Below are 26,674 nucleotides of genomic sequence, written 5' to 3'. Positions count from 1 at the left end.
ATATTGGACAATAATAAATAGTACTAAAAACTTAAATAAATAAATAGACAAATATGTTAGGACTAAATTGAAGGAAAAGGAACTTACAATGGTCAATTAATATGCAAAATGAGATTAAATTGAAAGAAATTAGAAATTAAAGAGAATTAAAAGAAAAGATAAACAAGTAAAACGGATGAATTTACAATATATGTGAAGGTGAAAGATTTAACTAAAATATAAAAAATGCGTTCACCCTGACTATAGTCCATATCAGATACGAGTCGAATACTGAGTTAGTCGTTCAAAACGATGCCGTTTTGAGGTATGGACAATTAACCCAAACCGAAATCCTTTTACGGAGAGATTGTATTTTTAAGAAAATAAAGATATAAATTCGTTTTCCCATTTCCATATTAAAATCAATCACGCGCCTCCGACGGCTAAACCCTTACCCGCCACATTACTGTAGCCGAAGATCAGTAGCCTGCGGCTGCCGCTTCTTCATTGAAAATATTTACGATCAACCGACCGCCGCCATTACTGCCGTTTGTCTCTCGTACGATGAGCTTATAAGTTATAACATCCTGATACCTTGACAGATTATCATCCATGACGAGCACAGTTTGGAGGATCATAAATTGTTTCAGTGACTGTGGTGGCTGTAAAAGTCGTACTGGAAATGCAAGACAAGGTAATTCAGATTTTAAAATTTCTACTTCTACTTTCAGTTATATTGACTGAAGATTTTAATTTATTTTCGAAATTTCTTGTTGAAATGAAAAGGATTTGATTGAAGCCATCTTCAATGAAGAAAGGGAGTGGAAATATTAAATGCTTGACGTGGAAGCAGAAAAACCAAGTCATAATAATTGATCATGATCCTATATTCAAAATTTACATTTATTTTTAGACATTTTTCACGATATAGGCTTATTACTTTTACATGCATATCCTAGGTTAAGAAGAGATTGCTTTGTTCTGTAAGCAAAAGCCTCAAAATATTTTTGCCTCTTTTGCTGGTTTTTTTTTCTATTTCTCTAAATTTTAATCCTATCATAAAACTGTTTCTTTACCCTTCGTATTTTCAGATATGCTGAACATGAATCAGGATACAAATTGTGTTCCAATGCTTACACAGGGAGTACGATTGCATAATCTAGACTGTTCTGTAAGTTAATTTGTTGTGTCATTTTTCATTTTGTATTCCTGAAATTGATGGAATTTGATATGCCTAATACGCCAATGGTTGGCATCTTATAGAAATTAACATCCGACATATTTTGAGTTGGTTATGATTGAAAATGGTATTTTGTGCAGGTGGTGATGGATAATGGCATTGTTCAAGTCACATTATCAAAACCAGGGGGAATTGTCACCGGAATACGGTGTAATGGGATTGACAACTTGCTTGAAGTTCGAAACCAGGGAACTAATAGAGGGTGTGTGTTATTTCAGCTATCCCTCCAACTGTTTATTAATAGGGATTTCTAAACATGGAATTAATGTAATTAAATCAAGATATAAGTTGGACTATGTAGATTAAGGGCAACGAGCTTTCCTAGGGTTTTCAGGGAAAATATTACAAACAAGTTTTCATAGTCCTCATATAGAGAATTTCCTACATACATTATATGTGTATATATAGATATATAGTTTTTCTTTCCCAATCAAATCATAGATAACTGGAGCTTTTTGTCTCTATTTGACTAAATTTTTCCGATTGTAGGTATTGGGATCTGCACTGGAATGAAACAGGAGGCAAGGGAATATTTGATGTGTATGTACATTTTCTTCTACTCTGCATATGTGACAGTCACAATGTAACAATTCACCTTAATTTCATTAGGACAGATCTTGATTTCTAGAAATGCCTTTCTTATTATTTGAGTACTAAGTAGCTTTTCTAAACTTTTCTGTATCAACGCAAGACGGATAATATCATAGTACTACATTGCAACTGCATTTATATATATATTTGAAAGGTGCATTTAGATATATTTAACTGAGAAAACTTGGGTGATACAAGAATTCTTAAATCATACTTAATTATTTACATGCTAGCAGCATGTTCTGCATAGCATTATTTTCTTTCTCTATATCTCAGGAGTTTAGATATATTTATCTGAGAAAACTTGGCTGATGCAAGAATTCTTAAATATTACATAATTATTTTCATGCTGGCAGCATGTTCTGCATAGCAAGATTTTCATTCTCTATATCTCAGGAGTGTTGTCATTACTATTAGCTTGTGGTTTCCTTTTAGACAACTATTTTATTCTTTGCTTACAAAGTTTAGTTCCAAATTTTCCCTTTTTTTTTTAATATTTTATGATCAGATAAAAGTATTTCTCGGTTGATTACGCGCGTTATATTGTTCATCATAAATGAATTACTATTGTTCATCATAAAGTATTTTTCACTTTGCAGAATCCAAGGAACAAGTTTTCGAGTTATAGTGGAAAATGAGGAACAAGTTGAGCTCTCGTTCACAAGAACTTGGAACCCCTCCCTTGAGGGAAAGTACATTCCCCTAAATATTGATAAAAGGTCTGTGCTTAAACCATGCATAGGTTTGCTACTGAAATTTCAGGAAAAAAAAACTATTAATCAAACTATCTTTCTCCAGGTTTATAATGCTTTGTGGTTCATCTGGCTTTTACTCCTATGCCATCTACGAGCATCTCAAGGAATGGCCTGGTTTTGAGCTTGGTGAAACCAGAATTACTTTCAAGCTCAGAAAAGACAAGTAACAAATTAATTGCTCAGTAATGAATGTCTTTTAAAAACCTACAATTTCAAGTGAAATTTTCTAAAAAATAAACTTATTTTTTCCAGAAATGCAATTGTAAGAAATATGGCTTTTATCCTTCACAATCGGAGTTTGATTCTAAGAATTATGTGCTCACATAATGTTAACAGCTAGCTTCCAGTTATTGTTTAAGGCCAATGATGAAATGGAATGAACAGCTGTATGGGACCTCAAGCTGATTCAAACATATGTAGAGTCTTTTAGACACCAATGTATGGTTTAAGTGAAGTAATTTTGAATAACTAAATTTGGTTGATCGTGTGGACTTCTGAATTATCACAGGTTTCAATACATGGCCATAGCAGATAACAGGCAAAGATACATGCCCTTCCCTGATGACCAATCAAATGGAAGAGGTGTACCTTTGGCTTATCCAGAAGCAGTCCTTCTTGTCAATCCCATGGATCAGAGGCTAACAGGAGAGATACTTCTGGCATTCTTATTCTCCTTGTGTGCTTGTCTAGTCTATTTTCTCTTCCATCTGCAGTAACCTCTTTTCAATTAGATTGCTGACATAGTTTATATGTTGCTTGTCCTTGTTAACTTGAAATTTCTAAACCTATTTTGGTTATTGTTAGGATTGCTTTTGCCAAATCATCATGCTTGCAGGAATACATGCTTGATATGACTTCTTGATTTGCAGGTGGATGACAAGTATCAGTATTCATGTGAGAACAAAGATCTTCGAGTTCATGGTTGGATCTGCTTTGACCCACCTGTTGGGTTCTGGCAAATCACACCTAGTGATGAGTTCAGATCTGGTGGACCCCTAAAGCAGAACCTAAGCTCACTTGTTGGACCCACCACTCTGGCTGTAAGTGCCTAGTTTTGGACAACAGTATTTAATAGAGAAATTGACATCACTTTGTTTCTTCATCTCAGTAGCAAGTTATTTGCTATGATCATAAACTTAAGTTAAATTAACTCTTGATTTAAATGGCATCTGCAGATGTTTCTTAGTGCACATTATGCTGGTAAATATATGGTTCCCCGATTTGAAGTTGGGGAACCATGGAAGAAAGTTTTTAGCCCTGTTTTTATGTATTTTAATTCCGCAGCCTATGGAAATGATCCACGTTGGCTGTGGGAGGATGCTAAGATCAAGGTTTGATATTGGAAATGCTTTATATTTTTTGCTTTGATATCTTTGGAGAATATTTTTTTGATAAGAGTTGAAGGCCTCATTAAACAATGGATCTTTTTAGAAAAGCTCCTTGATCAGCGGAAGGGGGAAAAGAGCGCCTTAGAATTATATTAAACAATAGGAAAATTACAACCTGGTGTGAAGTAAACCAAAATCCCTTACAAAAAACCAATAAGACCCACCCCTACTATAACCAGAATCGAAATACATCAGACAACAGCATAATCAGCCAATAGCAGCCTTTGCTAAACCATCAGCATCTATGTTTGCTGATCTTGCAACCCATCTAATAACCCCCTCCAAAACTCTTAGATTATCAACAATATCTTTAACAATAAAAGCATAAACAACTGGGCAAGACTCAACATTATTGATCCAGTCCACTGCCACCTTACTGTCACTCTCAATAAGCAACCGCTCCTTAACCATCCCTTGAAAAGATGCACAAAATGATAAACCCTTTTGAATAGCTTTAAGTTCTATCAGTGTAGGAGGACCCGAACCAGCAGACTAATTGTATGATTTTTTTTGTTATTATGACTGAAATCACATTAAAAAAGAAAAGAAATCCAATACAAATTTGGGGCATTTAATGCCCAATAATAGTCCTAACAATGACTCATGAGCAACCCCAACAACCAAGAAGCATACCAACAATCTTCCTCTCCTTGCCACGAATGCAACAACGGTCCTTATCTGCCTTAACAGCAGGTGCATCCCATGCTGGTGTCCATGCCCTTTGCTGCTGGTGACCATGTTCTCCCCGTACCTAATTGTATGATTAACCTGCAGATGATGGTTGAAGTCCAAAGCTGGCCATACAGTTTCCCTGCTTCGGAGGATTTCCCAAAGTCAGATCAACGGGGTAGTGTTACTGGCAGAATATTAGTCCAAGACAGGTAGGCATGCAAGATAAATTTTACATATCTGATAACTTAGTTATTTGAGTTTCACAGAGCACAGATGGGAGGCGTGGTTTAGATGGATAGACTTTTCAATAAAAGCTTTTTTTTAGCCTATTAGAAGAATATATCACTGCCCTGATCTCAGAGTCGCATATCAGAAAAGTGACAAGATGATTAATACCATTCATCTTGATATCATGAATAACTGCAATAATGGTACTGCTACTGTTACTGTTACTGCATTTTTCCAAATTTGTGAATTAGGAAAATAGCTAAAATAATTAATTTTTCTAGACTTTTTCTTTTGTTCTATCCACTCATGTTTTTCAAACCATCAAAATATTGGTTCCTATTCTACTTTTATCCTCTGTTTTCCTTTATAAGTAAATGTAATGACCGCTTTTTCCTGGTTATTACTCTGTTTAGGTATATCAGCAATGAGAACATAATAGCTGCTGGTGCATATGTTAGCTTGGCTCCTCCAGGAAACGCAGGTTCATGGCAAATGGAAAGCAAGGTAAGATTGCTTGAAACTCGTATTATAATTCCATGAATCATGTAACAGTAGCTGATACCTTTTTGTCTTTCACTCCTTTTCTGTAGACATTTGAGCTTTGTGATTGTAATTTTTCTTGACGATGCTAGCTGTGTAATTAATCACTCTTCAAGATAGTGTTTTTTGTTTATATGCTTCTGATTAGAACTACCAATTCTGGACCCAAGCAAATGAGAATGGCATTTTCTCCATCAGAAATATACGCCCTGGTGACTATACTCTCTTTGCATGGGTCCCTGGGTTTATTGGAGATTACCGACACGAAGCTATCATTACCATATGCTCAGGTAATTGTTTTTCTTACTTCGATGTACAAATTAGTTGACTAATATCACAATCATGATATGCTTTATGTAATATTCAGTACAGGTTGTAACATAGAAATGGGTGATGTTCTATATGAACCCCCAAGAGACGGACCAACATTGTGGGAAATAGGCATCCCTGATCGGTCAGCTGCAGAGTTCTATGTTCCTGATCCCGATCCAAAGTATATCAATAGGCTTTTTGTCAACCATCCTGACAGGTTAGATGCATTCTTTTGCAATTCTAAAGTGGTGTTATATGATAAACTTGAGTTTATACGTTGAACAGTACCAATTCTTTTACTCCAGCCTTTCAAAGCTCTGGTTGCTTTTGTTCCATTAGTTCTTTTAAGAAATTTTTGCATATGCTCATGTAACATGGAATGATCACACGCTAGACTTGGAAAGAAAAATCTCCTGCACAGAACCTTCTCTTACGGAGATCCTCTCTCGAGTTTACTTATTTGATGTGCACAGTCCAAAGAATTTGGAGCTATGCAAATTCCTTCCTCAAAATGCTCTTAGTTCTCGTTTTCATTTCCCTCAACGACAGGTTTAGGCAATACGGGTTGTGGGACAGATACACGGAATTATATCCTGATGGAGACTTGGTTTACAAAATTGGTGTGAGTGATTACAGGAAAGATTGGTTCTTTGCACAGGTTGTCAGGTACACTGGTACAGCTTACAGTATCAGTTTTGTGTTATGTGATCTGTTGTTTTCTTAATGGTAGAGACTAATTATTGAAAATCTCAGGAAGATAGGCAATAATGCATATCAAGGAACTACATGGCAAATCAAGTTTGAAGTCAATAATGTGGACCAGAATGGTATCTACAAATTTCGAGTGGCACTTGCATCGGCCACTCTAGCTGAATTGCAGGTAAACAACTACACAATATTGCTGGTGGGCGAGACCAGTCAAAGTCTTTGTTCCTTTAGTTCAGTTATCCCATGAAAACACCATTTTTTTCTCAACTTTTTTCTGCCATTCTAGGTTCGGGTTAACGATCCAAATTCAAATCGTCCTCTCTTTACGACTGGACTGATAGGGAGGGACAATGCAATAGCGAGACACGGAATTCATGGGATCTACATGCTGTACAATGTGGACATTCCTGGTGCTCGACTTGTTAAAGTGGAAAATACCATCTTCCTGAAACAACCAAGATGCAACGGTCCTTTCCAAGGATTCATGTATGATTACATCCGTTTAGAAGGTCCTCCTACTCCATGTTAATCTGGAAAAGGTATAAATTAGAATTATAGTAGGATCTGTTTATTAATTGATAAGTGTCATACTTGTGGATGATGAATAGTGATGTATTGAAAAGTAAAGGAAGAGAGCCGGATTTGTCCGTAGCCAAAATAGTTTATGGATATATGTAACTGTGCACTTGTTATATGTAGAAGAGTAGTTCCCTTTATCAGCAAATAAGCAGGTGTTGATGTTTCTTGGTCAGATTGGTTTCTTTCCTAGATTTCTTTTCCATTAAATGTATGCATTTTTCAATCTACATTTCGTAATGTTTTAATCAAGCAATTTAATCGCATGTTTGGGAACATTCCTTGTTCTCAACGGCTCGAGTTTGATCCCCATGAATCTCACTTCTTGCTGTGATGATTTTGCTAAAAAAAAGTAGTTCAGTGACCAAAGTAAAAAAAGAGATAATAGTTTGGTGACTAATGATATAATTTGTCTTAATTATTAACATATGCAAAATTATGCAAAATTTTAGCAGTATTAAAATTTATCTTTTAAACTTGAATAAAAAATTCAACAAAAAAACTAAAATAATTTAGAAAAAAAAAACATTTACCCAAATTTGTCGATAAATCCAACATTTAAAGGGAACTTCTCCTTAGCATTTCATTTTTAGGTTCCTTTGTTTTGGGCTTCCACACAGAGTTCCATTAAACTTCTCCATAACATGTTCAGCCATGTAAGAGTTTTTCACAATTTAAGATAAACGCATTTCCTACTTTAGCTTGGCCTGTTAGACAACCAAAAATGCCGAATTTTCACCCTGGTAGGAGCCTTTTCGAGACAATTTAACTCTCAAGGCACCCCCAATCCATGTTTGTGCCTTAAGCAAACCTTGCACAAAACACTGGGATATCTTAATGCATGTTAAAACTTGCAAGTACAGTACCTTATCCAATTTCTATAAAATCATGATCAGCCTTACCAACTCCAGTTTGCTGAAACCTCAAGAGATCAAGTAAAGGAAAATAATGCTTTCCCCCAAGTAAAAAACAAAGTAGGTGAAACAGATTCCTTTAAGCATTTACAAACTAGCGTATCCAGGAGGGCTTCTGATTGTATTACACGTGAAGTTTCACAATTGTTAGTGATAGGAAATCAGGCTAAGTAACACAGGAAAAAAACGAACAGTAAAAAAAATAAAGGACACAAAATTTAACGAGATTCGGCAAGGTGATTACGTCATCGGGAGCGATGAGCGATTGTTTTCTTATTATTAGCAATAATGAATTAACAATTAGGTTACAATTACATAATATAAAAGCAACCCCGATACAATTATCAAAATCACCCCGTATCATATTGCGGGGCTTCGCCCTCGCACCCCCAACCCACTTAATCCTAGCCCACATACTATAACAAAACTTCCCCAATGGACAAATGTTGATCGCTACATTCGCTTCGCACACTCCGCTTCAACATCTATCCTCCAATTGGTATATGAGTCATACCTAACAAATCTCAACCTTGACGAATATACTGCTCCTTAGGAGATGAAATAGAAAATCGGGAGTTTACCAAACATCAAAGTGGGTTGGGCTACCACGCTTCTCTAGCAACTGTAAACATTCAACAAGTGTAACATCCTCTATACCGGGTTAGTGACTAAATTGGAAAGTTACAAAATTTGGTGATTAAAGTATAATAATTGAATAGTATTACATTTTGGTATAGGATTAAATTGCAAGGAAGATGGAATTTGAGGATAGAAAGGTCATTGCAGGGAAAATAATTAAATTTGGTTAGATATATATGGAGGCCACGTGTAGGAGAGGAAGAAAATATTCAAGCTTCCAAACTTCTCTTATCCTCCTTTCTTCTCTGTACGTGTGAGCCAAGGTAAGGGTAAGAATTTTTATTAGTTGGTTATTAGCTGAGATTTAAGTTTGGTTTTGATCCTTAGATGCTAATTAAGCTTAAAGAAAGTTTAATTTGCTTCAAAACAACAAGATGAAAGGGGTAGGAAGAATTAAATATTATGAGTTCTTGAATGGAATTTTGAAATAGAGTTCATAATGAGAATTGGAGGTTGAATTTGACTTGTCATCGACTTAATTAAGATATATGAAGTGTTAGAATTAGATTTAGAACATGTTGGAATTTGAGTGAGATTCTTGAATTCTATGTGGAGGAATGGATTTTTAAGTTTAAGAGGTATTGAATGGATAATAATTAGTTTAAGTAGGTGTATGCAAGTTAGAGACATAAAAGGAGGTGAAATAGGAAGTGTTGAGAGGATTATGAAGCGATTTTCGTGCTCAAAGTAATAATTATGGGCTGTGTGCATCGATACACATTCGATGCACTCTAAAATAAATGAACATCGAATGCCATTAGTGCATCGATGCATAAGGAGTGCATCGATGCACCCCCTTAAAATACAAACATCGAATGTGATTTGTGTACCGTTGCATAGCTAGTGCATCGATGCACACGTTAAAGAATGCATCGATACACTGTAGAGTGCATCGATGCATACTTTCATTAAAAGATGAAAATAACTTTATTTTTAGCCTAAGAAGTGATAGTTTAGAATATATCAATTAGTATATTGATATATCAATGTATTACTATGTAGATATAGAACGTAATCTTGTTCCAGAACCATCAAAGGAGTAGGATCGAGTCAAAGCAAACAAGGATAAGGTGAGTGCCTATCCTAGATAAAATTGTATTGAGATAAGACTTGTGATAAGTCTATCTCTTATAATTGAATTTATGATTCTATATGTATGCACATGCATACATATATATGTGTATTAATGTTATAGTGATTCCATGTATAATTCATTCATGATTTAACATGATATTATATGAATGAATGCCATTGTCAGAGAATCCTTCCAGGTATGTGAAATAATGGAAATGATCATATGAAGTGACTTATGTGTTTAAATGGACAGTGATGAAAGAGATGTAAAATGAGAAATGTATTTATAATTAAGCTCATGTTATTTAATATGAGAGCTGTAGGTATAATTGGCTTGCCAAGAGTCGAGGGATATCAATGGTCCTTTGGGACGTAGTGGTCTTTCGGGAAAAATATTCAGTGCCCCTAGTGGGATTTTATTCGAGTTGTGGTGACAACATTGTGCACAACCTCAATGTACTCGCGTACCTTCTGTTCTCAATAATGTACATGGGAAATCCAAAGATAAATTAAAGTGAAATTAGCATAATAATATATGTTTTATATGTGCATGCCACTATCATATATGTTATAGTGTAATCGATGCATGTAAATTAAAATGTCATGATTAGATGGTAAGAATGCATGTTCATGAATGTATTGTTATATCTATATATATTTATACTATGCCTCACTAAGTCTGTGACTTAGCGTGTAAGTGATTTACACGTAGGTACCAAGAATCCAGAAGAGCATAAATAGGGGTGGCAAGAACATCATCATTACTAGAAGACCAGATCAGAAGTAACTGATAAAGTATGTATTTTATTGTGTATAGTGTGTTGGCATGTAAGAAAAGTGTCAGTTATGAATGCTCTGATCGATTTTGGTTATTTTGGTCAATTTATGTAAATAGATTACCTTTATTTTAATGAAAGTTTTAAATTTTCCTTGAATTTTGTCAAGAGTCAAAGTTTGAAAAGTCAATGTGACACCTTAGACTCGTATTCGGGTCGGGTACGGGTTATGAGTGTTACAACAAGTCCAAGCAATGCATGAAATTGTCAGTAGTAAATGGCTTGGTCAACATATCAACTGCATTCTCACTAGTATGAACATTCTGTAAGAATATCTCTCCAGTTGCAATCAACTCTCTAATCTTGTGAAATCACATCAATATGCTTAATTCTAGCATGATACAATTGATTCTTAGCCAAATGAATAACACTTTGGCTGTCACAATGCAACTGAACTCCACCTTGATGAACACCCAATTCCTTCACTAGCCCAGTAAGCCATAAAGCTTCTTTTACAGCTTCAGCTGCTGCCATGTATTTAGCTTCAATTGTAGATAATGCCACAATAGACTGAACAGTTGACTTCCAACATATAAGCCTTCCACCAAGAGTAAAAATATACTCAGTTGTAGATCTTTTATTATCCAAATCACCTGCATATTCTAAATCCACATATCCTACAACCAAAGGATTATCTTACTGATTACCAAAAACAATTTCATTCCCTACAATGCCCTTCAAATACCTGAAAATCCACTTGACTGCTTCGCAATGTCGCCTACCTGTTTTAGACATGTATTTACAAACTTGACTAACAGCATGAGCTAAATCAGGGCGAGTACATACCATTGCATACATCAAGCAACCAACAACATGGACATATGGAACCTTTTACATGTCTACAACTTCGTTATCTGTCTTAGGACACTGTTCTGAATAAAGCTTAAAATGATTTGCCAATGGAGTGCTTATTGACTTTGCATTGCTTATCGCAAACCTGTCTAACACTTTCTCAATATAGCCCTGCTCAGATAACCATAGTTTCTTTGAGCCTCTATCCCTGCGAATCTCCATTATAAGAATTTTCTTTGTAGCACCTAAATCTTTCATATCAAATTTATGACTCAATAAAGCTTTCAAACCAACAACATCATGCATATTCTTTGCAGCAATCAACATATCATCAACATAAAGTAGCAGAAAAATAAAAGAACCACCATTAAGGCTCTTAACATAAACATAACAATCATACTCACATCGCTTGTAGCTAATCTTAATCATATAGGAGTCGAATCGTTTATACCATTGTCTTGGAGACTGTTTCAACCCATATAAGAATTTCTTCAACCTGCAAACCAAATGCTCATGTCTAGGTTGAGTGAACCTTTCTGGCTGCTTCATATAAATCTGCTCCTTTAAATCACCATACAAAAATGCAGTTTTAACATCCATATGCTCTAAATACAAATCCCAACTATCTACTAATGCAAATACTGCCCTGACTGAAGATGCCTAACCACAATAGAATTTTTTTATCATAATCTACTCCATCCTGTTGTGAAAAACCCTTTGCTACCAATCGAGCCTTGAACTTTTCCCCTCTTTTTTCTGATACTGTTGGTTTCCTTTTATAAACCATTTGCAATCAATAGCCTTTTTTGCCTCAGGAAGTCGAACCAGCTCCCATGTATGATTTTTCTGCAAAGACTCCATCTCCTCAACCATTTCAACCATCCATTTGCCTTTTTCTTGACTAGTAATAGCCCATTGGAAAGTAGCTGGATCATCACTACTAATGTGAAGTGCAAAGGAGACCATGTCTTCAAAACCTAATATGTGTGGAGCCTTTATATTCGTGCGTCTCTCTCTGTCTTTGGCTAAATTATAATCATGTAAATCAACTGTATTAGAACCACCAGAAGTTGGATTAGAACTTTCCTCTCTCTCAGCTGCTACTGATATTGTTCTAAATCCATCAGTACCTTGTTTTGGTTCTGCTACAACATGCACTACTCATCAAAGACTACATCTATATTGATCACTACTTTCTTTGCAATTGGATCCCAAAACTTGTATCATTTGACACGTTTCTTGTAGCCCATAAAGATGCACTTCTTTGACTTTGCATCAAGTTTTGATCTCTCATCACCAGGTATATGCACATAAGTATGACAATAAAAAATCTGTAAGTGACTGTCCATACCTCTTCTATAACCTTGCCACCCAATGATGCCCTTGGTGATCTGTTAATGAGGTAGCATGCCATGCTCATAGCCTCTGCCCAGAAGCTTATAGGAAGCTCTGTATTTAGTTTTAAGCATCTTACCATTTCATTCAATGACCTGTTCATCTTTTCTACAACACCATTTTGTTGTGGTGTCTTGCACACTGTAAAATACCTCTGAATCCATGCTCCTCACAGAATTAAAGAAACTTTGAATTAGTGTACTATGTGTCATTTTCAGTCCTCAAATACTTTATCATTCTACCAGTTTGGTTCTCCACCTCCACTTTTCACAGCTTGAACTTGGCAAAAACTTTAGATTTCTGTTTCAAGAAATACACCCAAACTTTCCAAGAAAAATCGTCAATAAAAGTAACATAATACATAGATCCACCAAATGACGATTTTATGGTATGACCTCATACATCAGAATGCACCTAATCAAGAATCCCTTCAGTTTTATGCTTTCCAATCGTGAAACTAACTCTAATATGTTTACCAAGAACAAAAAACTTACAAAAATTGAGCTTAGAGCTTTTAACACCATGCAATAAATTTCTTTTATGCAATTAAGCCATTCCACGTTTACTAAGATGAGCAAGACGCATATGCCATAGTTTTGTATTATCATCATATGACTCAACAGAATGAACTCCACCTACAACTGTACTCCCTAACAGTTTATAGATATTCCTTGCAATTATTTTTCCTTTCATCACAGTCAGTGCACCTTTAACAATTCTAATAGTTTCTCTATCCTCATCTACCTTAAGAATAAAATCATTCTCATGCAAAGTGCCTAAGGAAATTAGATTCCTTTTCAAATTTGGTATATGCCTAATATCATATAATGTCCTAACAATACCATCATACATCTTAATTCTGACTTCACCAATACCAACAATTTGCAACATCTGTCATCACCTAAATAGACATAACCAAAATTAACTGACTTGTATGTTGAAAACCACTCTCTGTTAGGTGTTATATGATAAGAGCATCCTGAATCAAGAACCCATGATCTATCAACTGAGTTGTTGAAATAGAAAGCATATCACCATCACTTTAGTTTGTATTGTCACTGTGCACCACGTTCACAGAATTGAATGATTCATCACGTTTCTCATCAGTCTGCTTTTTCCATTTTGGACAGTCTCTCTTCATATGTCCCGGCTCCTTGTACTTGTAGCAATGAATTGTATTTTTGCCCCTAGACTTTGAAATGGAATTTTATTTTCCAGGCCCCTCATTCTCTGACTTTTTTCCACTGTCTTGATTACCCTTAATAAATAAACTATAAACATATGAGATTTCCCTTGCATTCTGCTTTCACTGGTTGTGAGCCAACAAGGTTGCAGTAATCTCTTCAACTTTGATCGTTTCTTTCCCATATATAAGAGTAGTCACCATGTGTTCGTATGAGGAAGACAATGAACACAACAAAATCACTTCTCTCTTTTCATCCTCAATCTTCACATCAAGTTAAGCCAAATCTGTAATTATTTGATTGAAGACATTCATGTGCTGCGCCAAATCATGACCTTCATGCATCTTCAACCCATGCAACCTTTGCTTTAGATACAATTTATTCGTTAGGGATTTGGATATAAATTGATTTTCCAATTTCTTCCATATTTCTCCTGGAGACGACAGACTCATTACATGATACATAACCTCGTATGCCAAACATAATTGTATGGTTCCTGCCACTCGCTACTGCAATTCTTCCTAATCTTTTTCCTTTATCGATTCCGGCTTTTGAGATCGTAGAGCTTTCAAAATCCCTTGCTACGCCAACAAATCCTTTACCCTCGTTTGTCATAATCCAAAGTTTCCATGATAATTAAATTTCACCACTTCGAATTTCGCATCAGACATAGCCATCTCAACATGCTCTGATACTAATTGTTGGAAAATTAAACTAAATAACACAGGAAATAAACGATCAATAAAGAAAATAAAGAACAACATATTTAATGAGGTTCGACAAGGTGCCTACGTCCTCGGGAGCAACGAGCGGTTGTTTTCTTATTATTAGCAAAAATGAATTAACAATTAGGTTATAATTACATAATATAAAAGCAACCTCGTACAATTACCAAAATAACCCCGTGTTGTACCGTGGGGGCTTCACATACTCCGCTCCAACATATGTCCTCCAACTGGTATATGAGTCATACCTAACAGTTTAGTTTATATATGGTTACCATTTTCTACTTATTTTGTGGAGAATTAAGATCTGTGATGAAGTTCTAGAGCTAAGAAAAGGCAAACCATGTCGTCACCAGGGGTGCAACTGCAAATTCAAGATCATATATAATTTTAATTAAAATTATTTGTTTACTATGAGTTTTATCATAAAAATATTTGATTTCTTTGTACTTGTAGGATTATGTTTCTCAACCTTGTCTTGTTATCATGTGCCTGTTTGAAACTCGTTAGAAGCTATGTTACTCAGACTCGAGTGTGAGTGTCAAATGCGAGTTTTTTATATATAACTTTGGAGAATCATATTATCTCATATCATTGTCCGAATATGTGTTAAATATCGATATCTCAAGAAAAATGAAGAGAATGACCAGGAAGTTCTTAGCTAATGTCTTTAAACAAGATAATCGCTGAAGGTGGTGATGGATAATGGAATCGTACAAGTGACAATATCGAGTCCTGACAGGATTGTCACTGGAATACAATATAATGGCGTCGACAACCTGCTTGAAGTCGAGGATGAGGAAGTTAATAGAGGGTAACAGTGACTCATAGCATCACCATTGCTATTTTCCTTTCAAACATTGTTGTTTTTAGAACTTATTTTCCCATGCCTTTGACAAGTATTGGGATCTAGTTTGGAGTAAAACAGGAAGTACAGGGACAACATGAACATTCGACGTGTATGCGTACCATCTCTTTTTTATGCTATGCACTTTCCTGTGTCTGTTTCTTATTTTAGTACACATTAGAAGTTAAAATGATGGAAGTTAAGCATGCACTATACAGGTTTAAAGGAGCAAGTTTTAAGGTTGTAGTACAAAATGAGGATCAAGTGGAGGTTTCATTCACAAGAACGTGGGATTTCTCTCTGGGGGGTAGTGTTGTTCCCTTGAATTTAAACAAAAGGTCCGTGCTTGCACCTATATAGTTTAGGACAATTTATACAAAATATTAATCAGCAAAGGCAAACAAACATAACTTTTGTTGCAAATGGTGGATTTTCCAGGTTCATATTGCTTCGAAATTCATGGGGTTCTACTCCTATGCCATCTTTGAACACTTAGAGGAATGGCCTCCATTCAATCTTCCACAAGTCAGAATTGTATTCAAGCTCAGAAAAGACAAGTAACGAGACAGCCTCCATATTTGGTTTTGGTCATGGTTTTACATTTGGCTTTTGTCTTTAAGAGAAAAATTTTAGATTTTGTCAGATATTAGTTTGACATGTTTGGTAAAGCTTCGTCATCTGAAATATTGAATACTTAGGTATTTATTGTTAGATTTCATTACGTGGCCGTAGCAGGCAACAGGCAAATTCATGCCTCTGCCAGATGACTGGTTACCGGACAGAGGACAACCTCGGAAGCCGCACTGCTTGTCGATCCAGTGGAGCCGGAGTTCAGAGGAGAGGTTATATTTGTTTTTCGTTTATAAATAACTCAAAAGGACTTCAAAGTTTCTCAAACAGATTTTCATTCATATTACGTAGTTGATTGACTGATGTGCAGGTTGATGACAAGTACCAATATTCATCCGAGAACAAAGATCTAAAAGTCCATGGGGTTGGTTTCTGGCAAATTACTCCCAGCGGTGAATTCAGGTCTGGTGGACCCGTCAAACAGAATCTGACATCCCATGTCGGCCCTTATTGTCTTGCAGTAAGTACTAGTTAATGTTTTAAACATGACAACATAGTTCTCCAATGTTTCATTAATCTTCTAATCTTGGAAAAGATGTCAAGTAAATGAACATTACAGATGATCCACAGATTAGATTTTGTTGGTCTTTAATGGTGATTACTAATTATATCAAGTTGTTTCTAAATGATGAAACCAGATGTTTCTTAGTGCTCACTATGCTGGAGAGGATTTGGTGCTGAAGCTCAACCCGGGGGAGCCATGGAAAAAAGGTTTTCTTGTAGCTGAATTCTGTATCAAGTGAAGACAATGTTTTTTCCCTTTGGGAAGATGCTAAAAACCAGGTTTGGACAAGAAAGACCAGAGAATCTTACCATATCTTTTTGTTAGTACGATACAGAACTTGTACAATTAAGGCCTTCAGATGCAGAGGGAGACCAAGAACTGGCCCTACAGTTTTCCAGCATCAGATGATTTTCCAAAATCGGATCAACAGGGTAAAGTGTGCGGCAGACTGAAAGTTCAAGACAGGTTCCATCTTAGTTTCTATCATTTGCATGTATTAGTGTCACTGATTCAGAGATTATTTGCTAAACTTGTCAATATTATTCAGGTATGTCAGTTATGAATCCATCCCAGCAAATGGTGCTTATATAGGCTTGGCACCAACAGGCGATGTCGGATCATGGCTAAGAGAATGCAAGGTGATCGAATTCTAAAACAAAAACTTCATCACTTGTGAACAAGCTTCTAACTATATGTAAAAATTTGTTTGATCAGTGTTATCAATTCTGGACCAAAGCAGATAAAGATGGCAACCCCATAATCGATAATATAAGGTCGGGTGCATATAATGTTTATGCATGGGTCCCTGGTTTCATTGGAGATTACAGATATGATCTTGAGATTAACATTACAGAAGGTTTTTATTTCTGAATCATGAAAACAAGGAACTATATTGTTGTTGTCAATTGTATTTAACCTCCAATGAATCCAATGCAGGCTGTTCCATTGATGTGGGTGATCTGATATCTGAGCCTCCAAGAGATGGTCCAACATTGTGTGAAATTGGCATCCCGGATCGTTCGGCGGCCGAGTTTTGCATTCCGGATCCTGATCCTAACTACATTAACAAACTTTATGTCAACCATCCTGACAGGTTAGTTGAATCATATTGGCATAAACTTATATTTGAACTTTTTTTTTGGGTGGTTTTGGAAATATTTTATTGGATTGAATGAGCCAAAGTCAATGGAAAATCAAAAAGTATGTGCTGGCCAGGTATAGACAGTATGGGTTGTGGGAAAGATATGGTGATCTTTATCCAGATGAAGACTTGGTGTTCACAATTGGCGTTAGTCAATACATAAAGGACTGGTTCTTTACACAAGTTAACAGGTTCAACTCTTGCAACTTTGTTTTCCATACATCAATTGGAAAGAAATCTCATTTTTCTTTAATATTCATAGATAAAAAGCCTCATTTTTACAACTTTGCTTGATATGAAAGATGAAAAATAATCACAGGAAGAAAAAAGATGGTACTTATCAAGCAACTACATGGCAAATCAAGTTCACGCTCCAAGATGTTGATCGTACTGGAACTTACAAATTGCTACTGGCCCTAGCAACTGCACATCTAGCATAAGTGCAGGTAAATATGCAGTTGGCCTATTTCATTTTGAAGCTTGAATTTGAACAGTATTTTCAATGTCATATAACAGGTTCGGGTCAATGATCCGAAATCAGACCCTCCTCTGTTCACCACTGGACCAATCGGGCATGACAATACAATTGCAAGGCATGGGATTCATGGGCTCTACCACCGACTTTATAATATAGATGTGGGTGGCTTGTGGAAGGGGAGAATATCATTTTTCTGACACAAGCTATAAACACTGATCCCCTTCAGGGGATCATGTATGACTATATAAGACTTGAATGTCCCTCTTCTAGTTACACCTGAAAGCTCTAGATTCGTACATATTTCCCAGAAAATTCTACCTAGATATATTTGGAATCTCAATATCTATATAAATTATGTTTACACGTTTCTCATACATGAAGAGCTACATTTACAGATACCAGGTTGAAATAAAACAAAGGGATTTTATTTAAAAGTGTTACTTGAATGTACAGTTATGTAATTTGGTTACATGGATTTATAGATTCTTTTCTTGTCATTCTCAGCTTCATCAGCTGCTTCGACCTGCATTTTTTGAGCTTGCAAGTCAGCTGTTGCCGCTTCCTTCTCATCCTTCGCTTTCAGCATTTTTGCCTGCATCCAAAAAAATAAATAAATAGAAAAGGTAGAAAGAAAAGGGTGGTCTATATAAAGGCTTTCAGCTCTGTTTCCTATACCTGACCAACTATGGTTGCTTTAACGTATCGAAATCCCTCTTGCAAAGAAACTCCAAAAGCTAAGCAATCTTTCTTCAGTCGAGAAATCAAAGAAGTCCCTTGCCCTCTATTTCCGGCGGCGGTTGCAGCGGTTGTCGAAGTGTTTAGCGGTGGCGAGTGCTTCATCTCCTCCTCCATGACGATTTTTTTCCCTAAAAAATGAAAAAGCAGCGGTTGAGAAGGGCTTATAAGAAAGTGTGAAAAGGAAAAGGTTAGGCAGGCTGCCTCATGGCCGTGGGAGAGTTTAACACGTCGGAGCCTATACGTGGCAACTTCCAAGACACGCCATGGTCAGTTGTCGCCTGTCGGTCTCATCTGTTTGCTTAGTTCCGTGAGCGGCTCTTGCGACGATATAGGCACGAGGTCTGATAAGAGTCCATATCGAATAATATTAAAATAATCAAAATTACGTAAAATAAATTATACATAATTTATATATCAAATAATTTATAAAATATAATTATTTTTCTATTTTTAAATAAAAATGAAAATATATTTTCAATATACCGATGATATAAATTATTTTATATAAAAATTGTATTTTAATTTAAAAATAATTATAAATAAAATAATAAAAGATCCTTATATTAAATTATTAATTATGTGTGTTTAGATTTGAAATATAAATTTTAAATTAAATTAATTTTATATTATAAAAAACTATTAAATATAAAAAAATTAAAATTATCTGTCTAGCTCAGTTGGTAGAGCACAAGGCTCTTAACTTTGAGGTCGTGAGATCGAGTCCCACGGTGGGTAATTTATAATTCGGAGGTCTCCCACGGAAGCTGCTCTCAACCTAGTGTTGGGGTAGCCTACTATCCTACATCTCCCTTGCCCCATTACATATGGGAATAAGGGTCAGTTAATTTTTAAATATTAAAAAATTAATTTAATATGAAAATACTATTTAATTTAATTATAGTTTAAAATAAATTTTATAGTCATTAGATATATATTAAAAATATAATTTAGGTCTATTTGATTTTTTTATAATTTCTCTTCTTCTTTTTTTATTTGAGAAAAAATAAAAAATCTCAATATGGATCAAGCTATGGGTAGTAATTTGGTCAGATCCGTCAAATTACGCCTGGCCCAAACCAATTCAACCTCCTTTTGTTTTTCTGGGAAAAGGAGGAGGGGCAAAAACATCATTTCGACTATCCTATATAAACCCCATCTTCAAAATCTAGGGTATAAAACGCCCCAAATCTTCTCCGCCATTTTTTTTCTCTGTCGGGGTCTTCACAACTCCCAAGATTGACCGTTAAACTCTTACAATCTTCAAGGCTCTACGATTTCCGACCTTCCACAATCTTCCTCATCGTCGCTTCCGAACTTTCGTAATTTCTTCCTCCAAATTCATCTCTAAATTAACGTGTTCTTTTCTTGTTTTGATTTATTTTAACTTTTCAAGATTTGCCCTTTTTCCATTTTTGGGGGAGGTCGGGTAAACGATGGGGACGATTGAGCTTTACCGGAGGTCAACTATCGGAATATGCTTGACGGAGGCTTTATATGAGATGGTTTCAAACTTTACTCTCGGCCCTGAGCTCGCTATTCGGGTTATCGTCCACTTCGATAAGGTACTGTTAGATACTTCGTTGACTTGTTCTGCTTTTATTTATACATAGTTTAATTTATTAATTTAGTTTATGTTTATTTTAGTCTATGGCTGAAGCCCTGGAAAGTCAAGTGAAGAGGACGGTTGCCTTTATGGTATGTTGTTTCTCTTTTAGGGGAAAGAGATAATTTTTTGTTGAATTTTGTGCGGTTTAAGGTGTTAACTGGATCCTAGAACGTTCTTTTAGTTGCCTTTCAGTGTTGATGTGGTATTGGTTGTTTTAATCGACGGTGATCTATGACAGTGATTTGCTGTTTCTATTGAATAACTACGGTGAGTTATTTTTTTGTTTTATCGAGTGCCTACTATTAAGTTCAGTGTTATAAAAGAAGCTGATATTAGTTTGATATGATCCCTTGCACTCCCAATCTTAAAGAAATATAAAAGCGATTATGATCATTCATGAATAGTAAAAAAAACGTTTATACTGTCACAATTATGAGCGGGATTAAAATCTAGCTGAGTGTTGCCACTTCAATGGTACAAGAATTTCGTTTAGGTCTAATTATTTATGACCTTGGTCTAATTGTGGTCTCAAATTTCAACATAGTAGGGGGTCTGAAACTAGAATTAGACCTTTTGTTTATGGTACATGGTTGTGGTGGATTGGTGATTGGCTATTGTAATTTTATCGAAATATGCCTGTTGCTCTCTTATTGCTTATGGTACATGGTTGTGGTGATTGTTTATTGTTTATTTGAGACATACCAACATGCAAAGCACATGAATCTTTCAAATTAAGTGGTGCTATAAAAAGTTTTCAACATAATATGAATAATTTACAACTTTTTTTAGTGGAGAATGGTGTTATACTTGTTAAACCATAGATACCTCTTGTCTTCGAAATTTTCTATATGACCTTTATTGATGGTTAAGAGAGTAGGTAACATATCTAAATTCTATTTTAAAAAACTTGGAAAAAGTTTTGTTATTTTTTTAATTTTATTTTAGTATGATTGCTAGAGAAACGTTATCAGGATTCAGGAATCTGAAAATTTAGATTTGCAAAAAGCTTGGTTGCTTGGAAAATGGTTTTCTTATACAAACATTATTATGTATTTCCTTTTTGGTCAAATTTCCTTGGGTTTCAATAACATTCAAAATCAGAACTGATGGTTGAAAATACCTTTTTTTTTCTTGCATCAGCATTTTGTGGTACTTTTTCGTCTACAGTTGAGTTTGTAGCTTTCTTCTACTGCTTGTTGTGCTGTATCGTTTATATATATTTTTTTATTTGAGGACTTCTACATCTTTATTAGAGACTGTTCAAATCAACACACCATCTGAAATCGCAATGTAAATCCTGATTTGGTATTCATATTTTAACCCCAATCATGTGCTGTATGTGCTACAGGGACATCTGCACACCTATAGATTCTGCGACGGTATTTGGACTTTCATTTTACAGAATGTTTTGTTTAAGATGGACGGTTCTCGGGAGAATGTCGGTTTGGTGAAAATATTAGCATGTGATTCAGAGTTACTCTTAAAATGACATATTAATCAGTGTTATCTCTGACGATAGTGGGAAGGAGATGATTGATTGACACCGGACATACGTTACAAAGCCATCAACCTTTATCTGACGATTTTTTCTATGTACTTACTTGTATAGTATTTCTTTCTGATAACATAATGTACAACAGTGAGAATTTTAGAACAAAACGATGATATTCTGACAAGAGTCGTGTCTCTTTCATCTTTCTTTGATTGTATTGATTTTTTCCTCTTCCAGTTATTATGTACATCTGTTTAGACCTGACAATTCGTATAGCCATATTGTTTTTGTGTATTTTATCTTGTAATCGTTTTTAACAAATTCTGATAGATTAATAATTCGTATTAAATGATTTCAGAATATTCCTATCATGTTGATATTGTTTGGTCTAATTTGTTGGGTTTCCCAATTTCCTTGGTATGTAAGCTTACCATCGCATCATGAAATGTAGAACCACTGAGGTGCTATTTGGACTCGACATATCCTCTTCAAATGATGCTCGTGGTCCTCCAGACGAGTAATGAGGTGCTGAAAAAAGTCTCCAGTATTGTCTCTATTGTGTTTCATGCAAAGCCATTGTCTTTCCCTTCTATATGTAACCTGGAAAATTTGGCAATGGCGATTTCAAAATCCTTAGTGGGAATCTATATTGGCATCACGAATACTGTAAGTAGTATTTGAGTCAAACTCTGAATCCTAACTTATCTCTAAAACTATCTCCTAATTTGTAGAAAAGATGACTCCTATCTTATCTAGGTCTCTAATTCATGTGTATAAAAATCGTATGTATCCTCTTGTGTAAGATGAAATTTTTCTTTGAATAAAGAATTATTGCCTTCATCAGAAAATCTAATTTCATATGGTATCAGTTGCTGGCATCGATCCCAGCTTTGCTCCCGCCGTCGTTTGAAAGAAATCCGACCAGCAGTGTGCTTTCCTTGCACTGTTGATCTCTGGACCATAAAAATCCCCTCACCCCGCCACCTGCTTCTTAGTAAAATACCTGTCGCAAAATCGTCCTTCTTGCTGCACCACTTCCATCGCAGCGTTGCTATTCTCGCAGTGCCGCTCCTGTCGCAACGCTACTCTTCTCACAGTACTGCTCTCCTTGTGTCGTCGGCCCAGTGCTTCCCAATCAGATTGCTACTTCATCACGGTGTCTTCCTTGCAACACTGTCCTCATCACAGCGGCATCACTTCCCATTCCGTTGTTTGGTAACTGTCCGGCCAGCCCGGTTTCCTTGTTGCACAGCCCGTCCGACACTCATCGTAGCACCGATCTCCTTAAGCCCTCAATTCCTCTTTCTCGGTAGTCATGGCATATTCTTCTTCGTCCAACCTACCATTCGAGACTGAAAACTCCATTATCCAACTGATGAGTGTTCATAATCAGTAGTATTTGCTCGTTAATTCTTCGATCTTATGGATTTATTGCTGCTAATTTGACTGTGGTATGCTTGTTTTTGTGTAGGATCTTACTTTCCAGACTTAGTGGTAAAACGGGCGCATTCTGTATTTTTTATTATTTGGTCATGGCTGGAGACATGAGAATGACTCTGGGCGTGACACGGTCTGACGTGGAAGTTTCTAGAAGGTCCAGTCAGTGGCAGTTTCTAGAAGATCTAGTCAGTGCTCCTTCTGGAAGATGGACGAGCAGAGTTGCATTATGAGACTTGTTTAAAGTTTGAATTTAGGAAAAAAAAAGTATCTTTAAGATTATTTTATTTTAATTTCTTTGTTTATCTCTAGGTTTTTAGAGGCTATAAATATCCTCTTGGGGTAATCCTAAACTCACAACTCAGCTTACAATCTTTTTTTCTTTCTAGTTTTATAAAAGTTATCTCCCTTATTTTATTTTTCAAGTTTTTTGATTTTTAATTTATTTTTTAGCTTTGTTTTTAAATATGTTAAGTATGACTTTTGTCATACTTAGCTAATTTTCTCATAAGCCGAGAGCTGAAGCGATGACTCCATTCCAACGGGAGAATTGAAAAAGGTCTTTAATAACTTCGAAATATCTCTCTTAATCTCTATGCTTATTTTTAAAAATCAAAGATTGACTTTGGTAAAGATGTTGTTGCGATTAAATGTGTGGGAGGAATGATCGGCTTATTGAAAGCACATTCGACTTCCTGGGAATACACTTGGCGAGATAGCCTTGCCAAGAGAGAATTGAGATCAGAATTAATGGTTATTGAAACAACAATCTGAGTCGGTCGCCACAAACTTAAACGGTAATTGATCTACGACAATTGATGTTAATCATATCAGTTTTCGAAGACGGAATCAAAGATTGCCTTGGGTATTTGGTATACAGAATAAAGTCACGGGGATTGCCTTGTAGACAAAGTAACCGACGTGAATCCCGAAGGGAAAATCTAATTCGACGATCTAAAGGAAATTGAGTCAAAGTAAGGCTTGAGGCTATTTTTACCATATCCAATTTTCAACGTTACACTCTTTATTTTCTTATTTTCACTTAAAATTGCCTTTTATTTAATATCTTTGTATTATTTAGTCGCATTTTACCAAAAACCCCCACTACTTTCTACTTAGTAAAAACCATTCAAACAGAAATTTAGAATTTTACAAAGTCCCTGAGGATCGACCCTTACTTCTCTTTACTACGAATTTCCTTATTTATTAAATGAGAAGAAGGAAATTATTTTGACATCAAAACGACAGTTGTCACCAGCCGTCTTCTTCCGACTTAGTTTCCTCGTCCATTATTTTTCATCGTCTAAAAAGTGAGAATTACATTGCCTGGTCTCAATCCATGCGTTTGTTCATCACTAGTCGCAGAAACAACAATATCTCTCTGATAATATGCTGGTCTTTGATCCCTCCAACCCCCAATACAATACTTGGCTCACTGAGAACACCACAATTATATCCTGGCTCCTCAACTCTATGCTGCCTGACATTAGCACGAACTTCATGATCTACATCACTGCCTTAAAAATCTGGAATGTTGCCAGGGAGACGTACTCCAATTAGGAAAACTTATCCGCTCTGTTTGCCATTGTATGTCAGATCAACGACTAAAAGTATGGCGATCTCACTGTTACGGGATACTTCACTCAGCTGTCTCACTTATGGAAGTAAATTGATTTTTTTAGTCTCCCGCTTGTAAAATCGGTGTAGATGCCAAACTCTACAAAAGGTTGCTTGAAATACGACATATTTTTCAATTTCTGTTGGGGTTGTCCGTCTCTCTTGATGATGTTCATGGCCGGATTCTGGCATCAAGTCTCTTATGTCTCTTCGCGAGGTGTTCTCTAAGTTCCTCATAAAGAAAGCTGTCGTTCTTTGATGCTTCTGCCACCCGTTGAAAGTTCTGTCTTAAATACCCATTCATCGGGTGACACCCGTGTCAAGAAAGGTCGTCCCTGGTGTGATCGTTGTCGGAAACTTGGTCATGTTCGTGATAAATGCTGGAAGCTCCATGTTCGTTTAGCCAACTGGACTCCATCAAAATCCTCTTCGCGTCCATCTCATGGTAACTTTGCTATAATGACATTGGAAGGTGGTTACTTTTCTCGTCAATAGATGGACGATCTACGACAAATGTTTAGTCATTTACAGATTCCTACTGTTACTGAGTCCAAGTCTGCCTACACTGTTAGTGAAGGTAGTTCTTTTTTTTGCCTTTTTATCCCCTTCACTCGAATGTGTCTCTTGGATTGTTGATTATGGGGCAAGTGATCATATGATGGGAAACTTCAGTTTATTTTCAACGTTTAACAAAATTGTGTCTCATGTTGTGTTCGTACTACTGATGGCTCCCTATCACCGATTAAGGGCAGTGGCTTGGTTCGCATTAATAACTGCAATCTTCTGTCTAATGTTCTCTTTGTTCCAAGTTTGACTTGCAATGTTCTTTCGATTAGCAAATTATCTATTGATTTGGGTTGTACTTCTCATTTTACTCATGATTATTGTGAATTTCAGGATTTGACGTCGGGAATGGTGATTGGCAATGCTAGTCGTCGTGGTGGACTCTACATCCTTGAAGCTCCTCATTCTGCTCTTGTTCCCAATCGCTCACTTATACTATTTATCTCTTCCTTTGTTTCAGTTTCTCCTATATACGCGGCTAACGACATTGTGTTATGGCATTTTAGGTTAGGTCACCCAAGTTTTCCTTATCTCATAAAATTGTTTCCCAAATTATTTATTAATAAAAATCATGCATCATTTTCTTGTGGCATTTACTCTCTTGCAAAACACATTCACAGCTCTTGTAATCATTCTCCCTCGCGCTCGCTCTCCTAAATATTTTTTCTTAATTTATAGTGACATTTAGGGACCTTCACGGGTTACGAGTTTACATGGAATTCATATATGAGAAACTATTTCCTGAACCATCCCGCAAAGCGAACATGATGTGTCTTCAATCGCTTGCACCCCACATTTCATTAACTCCACTTTGACTGCCACCTTCTTATGCAATATCTGCCAGACAAAGGATTCGACCCGAGGAGAAGCCATGCTAGACCATACATGTCTTTCCCACAAAAAACTATTGTCCGAGTTATCAAGAAGTATTTTAAGGCAATATTTAAATGAAAAACGACCATCACTTTCTCCTGACCAAACAAGACTATCGTCAATCAACGGAGAAGGATTAAAATTATACAATAATTATACGATTTCATTCCATTATAACATCTCCCAGTCAGCAAGATT

General features: G+C 36.0%; 3 protein-coding genes and 1 pseudogene across 4 annotated transcripts; 3 read left to right on the top strand and 1 right to left on the bottom strand.

Moving 5' to 3' along the window:
* Positions 1 to 419: 419 nt before the first annotated feature.
* On the top strand, positions 420 to 7,035 carry LOC120191573 (probable rhamnogalacturonate lyase B). Its single transcript, XM_039194511.1, has 16 exons — positions 420 to 673; positions 1,071 to 1,150; positions 1,300 to 1,421; positions 1,709 to 1,759; positions 2,410 to 2,529; positions 2,609 to 2,728; positions 3,074 to 3,215; positions 3,435 to 3,605; positions 3,741 to 3,896; positions 4,728 to 4,834; positions 5,267 to 5,357; positions 5,542 to 5,683; positions 5,766 to 5,922; positions 6,255 to 6,371; positions 6,459 to 6,585; positions 6,700 to 7,035. The coding sequence occupies exons 1-16, from the start codon at positions 592 to 594 to the stop codon at positions 6,940 to 6,942; spliced, it is 2,028 nt and encodes a 675-aa protein (XP_039050442.1). The 5' UTR covers positions 420 to 591; the 3' UTR covers positions 6,943 to 7,035.
* Positions 7,036 to 14,891: 7,856 nt separating this feature from the next.
* Positions 14,892 to 18,111, top strand: LOC120191582 (annotated as a pseudogene).
* A 357-nt stretch (positions 18,112 to 18,468) lies between these two features.
* On the bottom strand, positions 18,469 to 19,043 carry LOC120191554. The gene is made up of 2 exons (XM_039194495.1): positions 18,825 to 19,043; positions 18,469 to 18,741 (listed from the first exon to the last, which is right to left on the bottom strand). The coding sequence occupies exons 1-2, from the start codon at positions 18,999 to 19,001 to the stop codon at positions 18,616 to 18,618; spliced, it is 303 nt and encodes a 100-aa protein (XP_039050426.1). The 5' UTR covers positions 19,002 to 19,043; the 3' UTR covers positions 18,469 to 18,615.
* Positions 19,044 to 20,107: 1,064 nt separating this feature from the next.
* Positions 20,108 to 22,253, top strand: LOC120191504 (transcription initiation factor IIA subunit 2-like). 2 transcript variants are annotated; one of them, XM_039194442.1, is made up of 4 exons: positions 20,108 to 20,206; positions 20,309 to 20,449; positions 20,532 to 20,582; positions 21,842 to 22,253. In XM_039194442.1, exons 2-4 carry the CDS (start codon positions 20,321 to 20,323, stop codon positions 21,980 to 21,982), a joined length of 321 nt encoding a protein of 106 aa, XP_039050373.1. In that variant the 5' UTR covers positions 20,108 to 20,206; positions 20,309 to 20,320; the 3' UTR covers positions 21,983 to 22,253. The 2 variants fall into 2 exon arrangements, with proteins under 2 accessions (XP_039050373.1, XP_039050372.1); XM_039194441.1 differs by having other exon boundaries at positions 20,281 to 20,449.
* Positions 22,254 to 26,674: the final 4,421 nt, after the last annotated feature.

Source organism: Hibiscus syriacus, unplaced genomic scaffold (assembly GCF_006381635.1).
Source record: "Hibiscus syriacus cultivar Baekdansim isolate YM2019G1 unplaced genomic scaffold, ASM638163v2 tig00116970_pilon, whole genome shotgun sequence".
Taxonomy (NCBI): domain Eukaryota; kingdom Viridiplantae; phylum Streptophyta; class Magnoliopsida; order Malvales; family Malvaceae; genus Hibiscus; species Hibiscus syriacus.
This window is presented reverse-complemented; position numbering and strand designations above follow the sequence as displayed.

Excerpts from the sequence above, each read along its gene's own strand:
- LOC120191554 (XM_039194495.1), bottom strand. The coding sequence starts at position 19,001 with ATGGAGGAGGAGATGAAGCACTCGCCACCGCTAAACACTTCGACAACC. Across the intron at positions 18,742-18,824 it reads AAGCAACCATAGTTGGTCAG|GCAAAAATGCTGAAAGCGAA; the intron begins GTATAGGAAACA and ends TTTTGGATGCAG.
- LOC120191504 (XM_039194442.1), top strand. The coding sequence starts at position 20,321 with ATGGGGACGATTGAGCTTTACCGGAGGTCAACTATCGGAATATGCTTG. Across the intron at positions 20,450-20,531 it reads TTATCGTCCACTTCGATAAG|TCTATGGCTGAAGCCCTGGA; the intron begins GTACTGTTAGAT and ends TGTTTATTTTAG. Across the intron at positions 20,583-21,841 it reads AGAGGACGGTTGCCTTTATG|GGACATCTGCACACCTATAG; the intron begins GTATGTTGTTTC and ends TATGTGCTACAG.
- LOC120191573 (XM_039194511.1), top strand. The coding sequence starts at position 592 with ATGACGAGCACAGTTTGGAGGATCATAAATTGTTTCAGTGACTGTGGT. Across the intron at positions 1,422-1,708 it reads AACCAGGGAACTAATAGAGG|GTATTGGGATCTGCACTGGA; the intron begins GTGTGTGTTATT and ends TTCCGATTGTAG. Across the intron at positions 5,923-6,254 it reads TTTGTCAACCATCCTGACAG|GTTTAGGCAATACGGGTTGT; the intron begins GTTAGATGCATT and ends CCTCAACGACAG.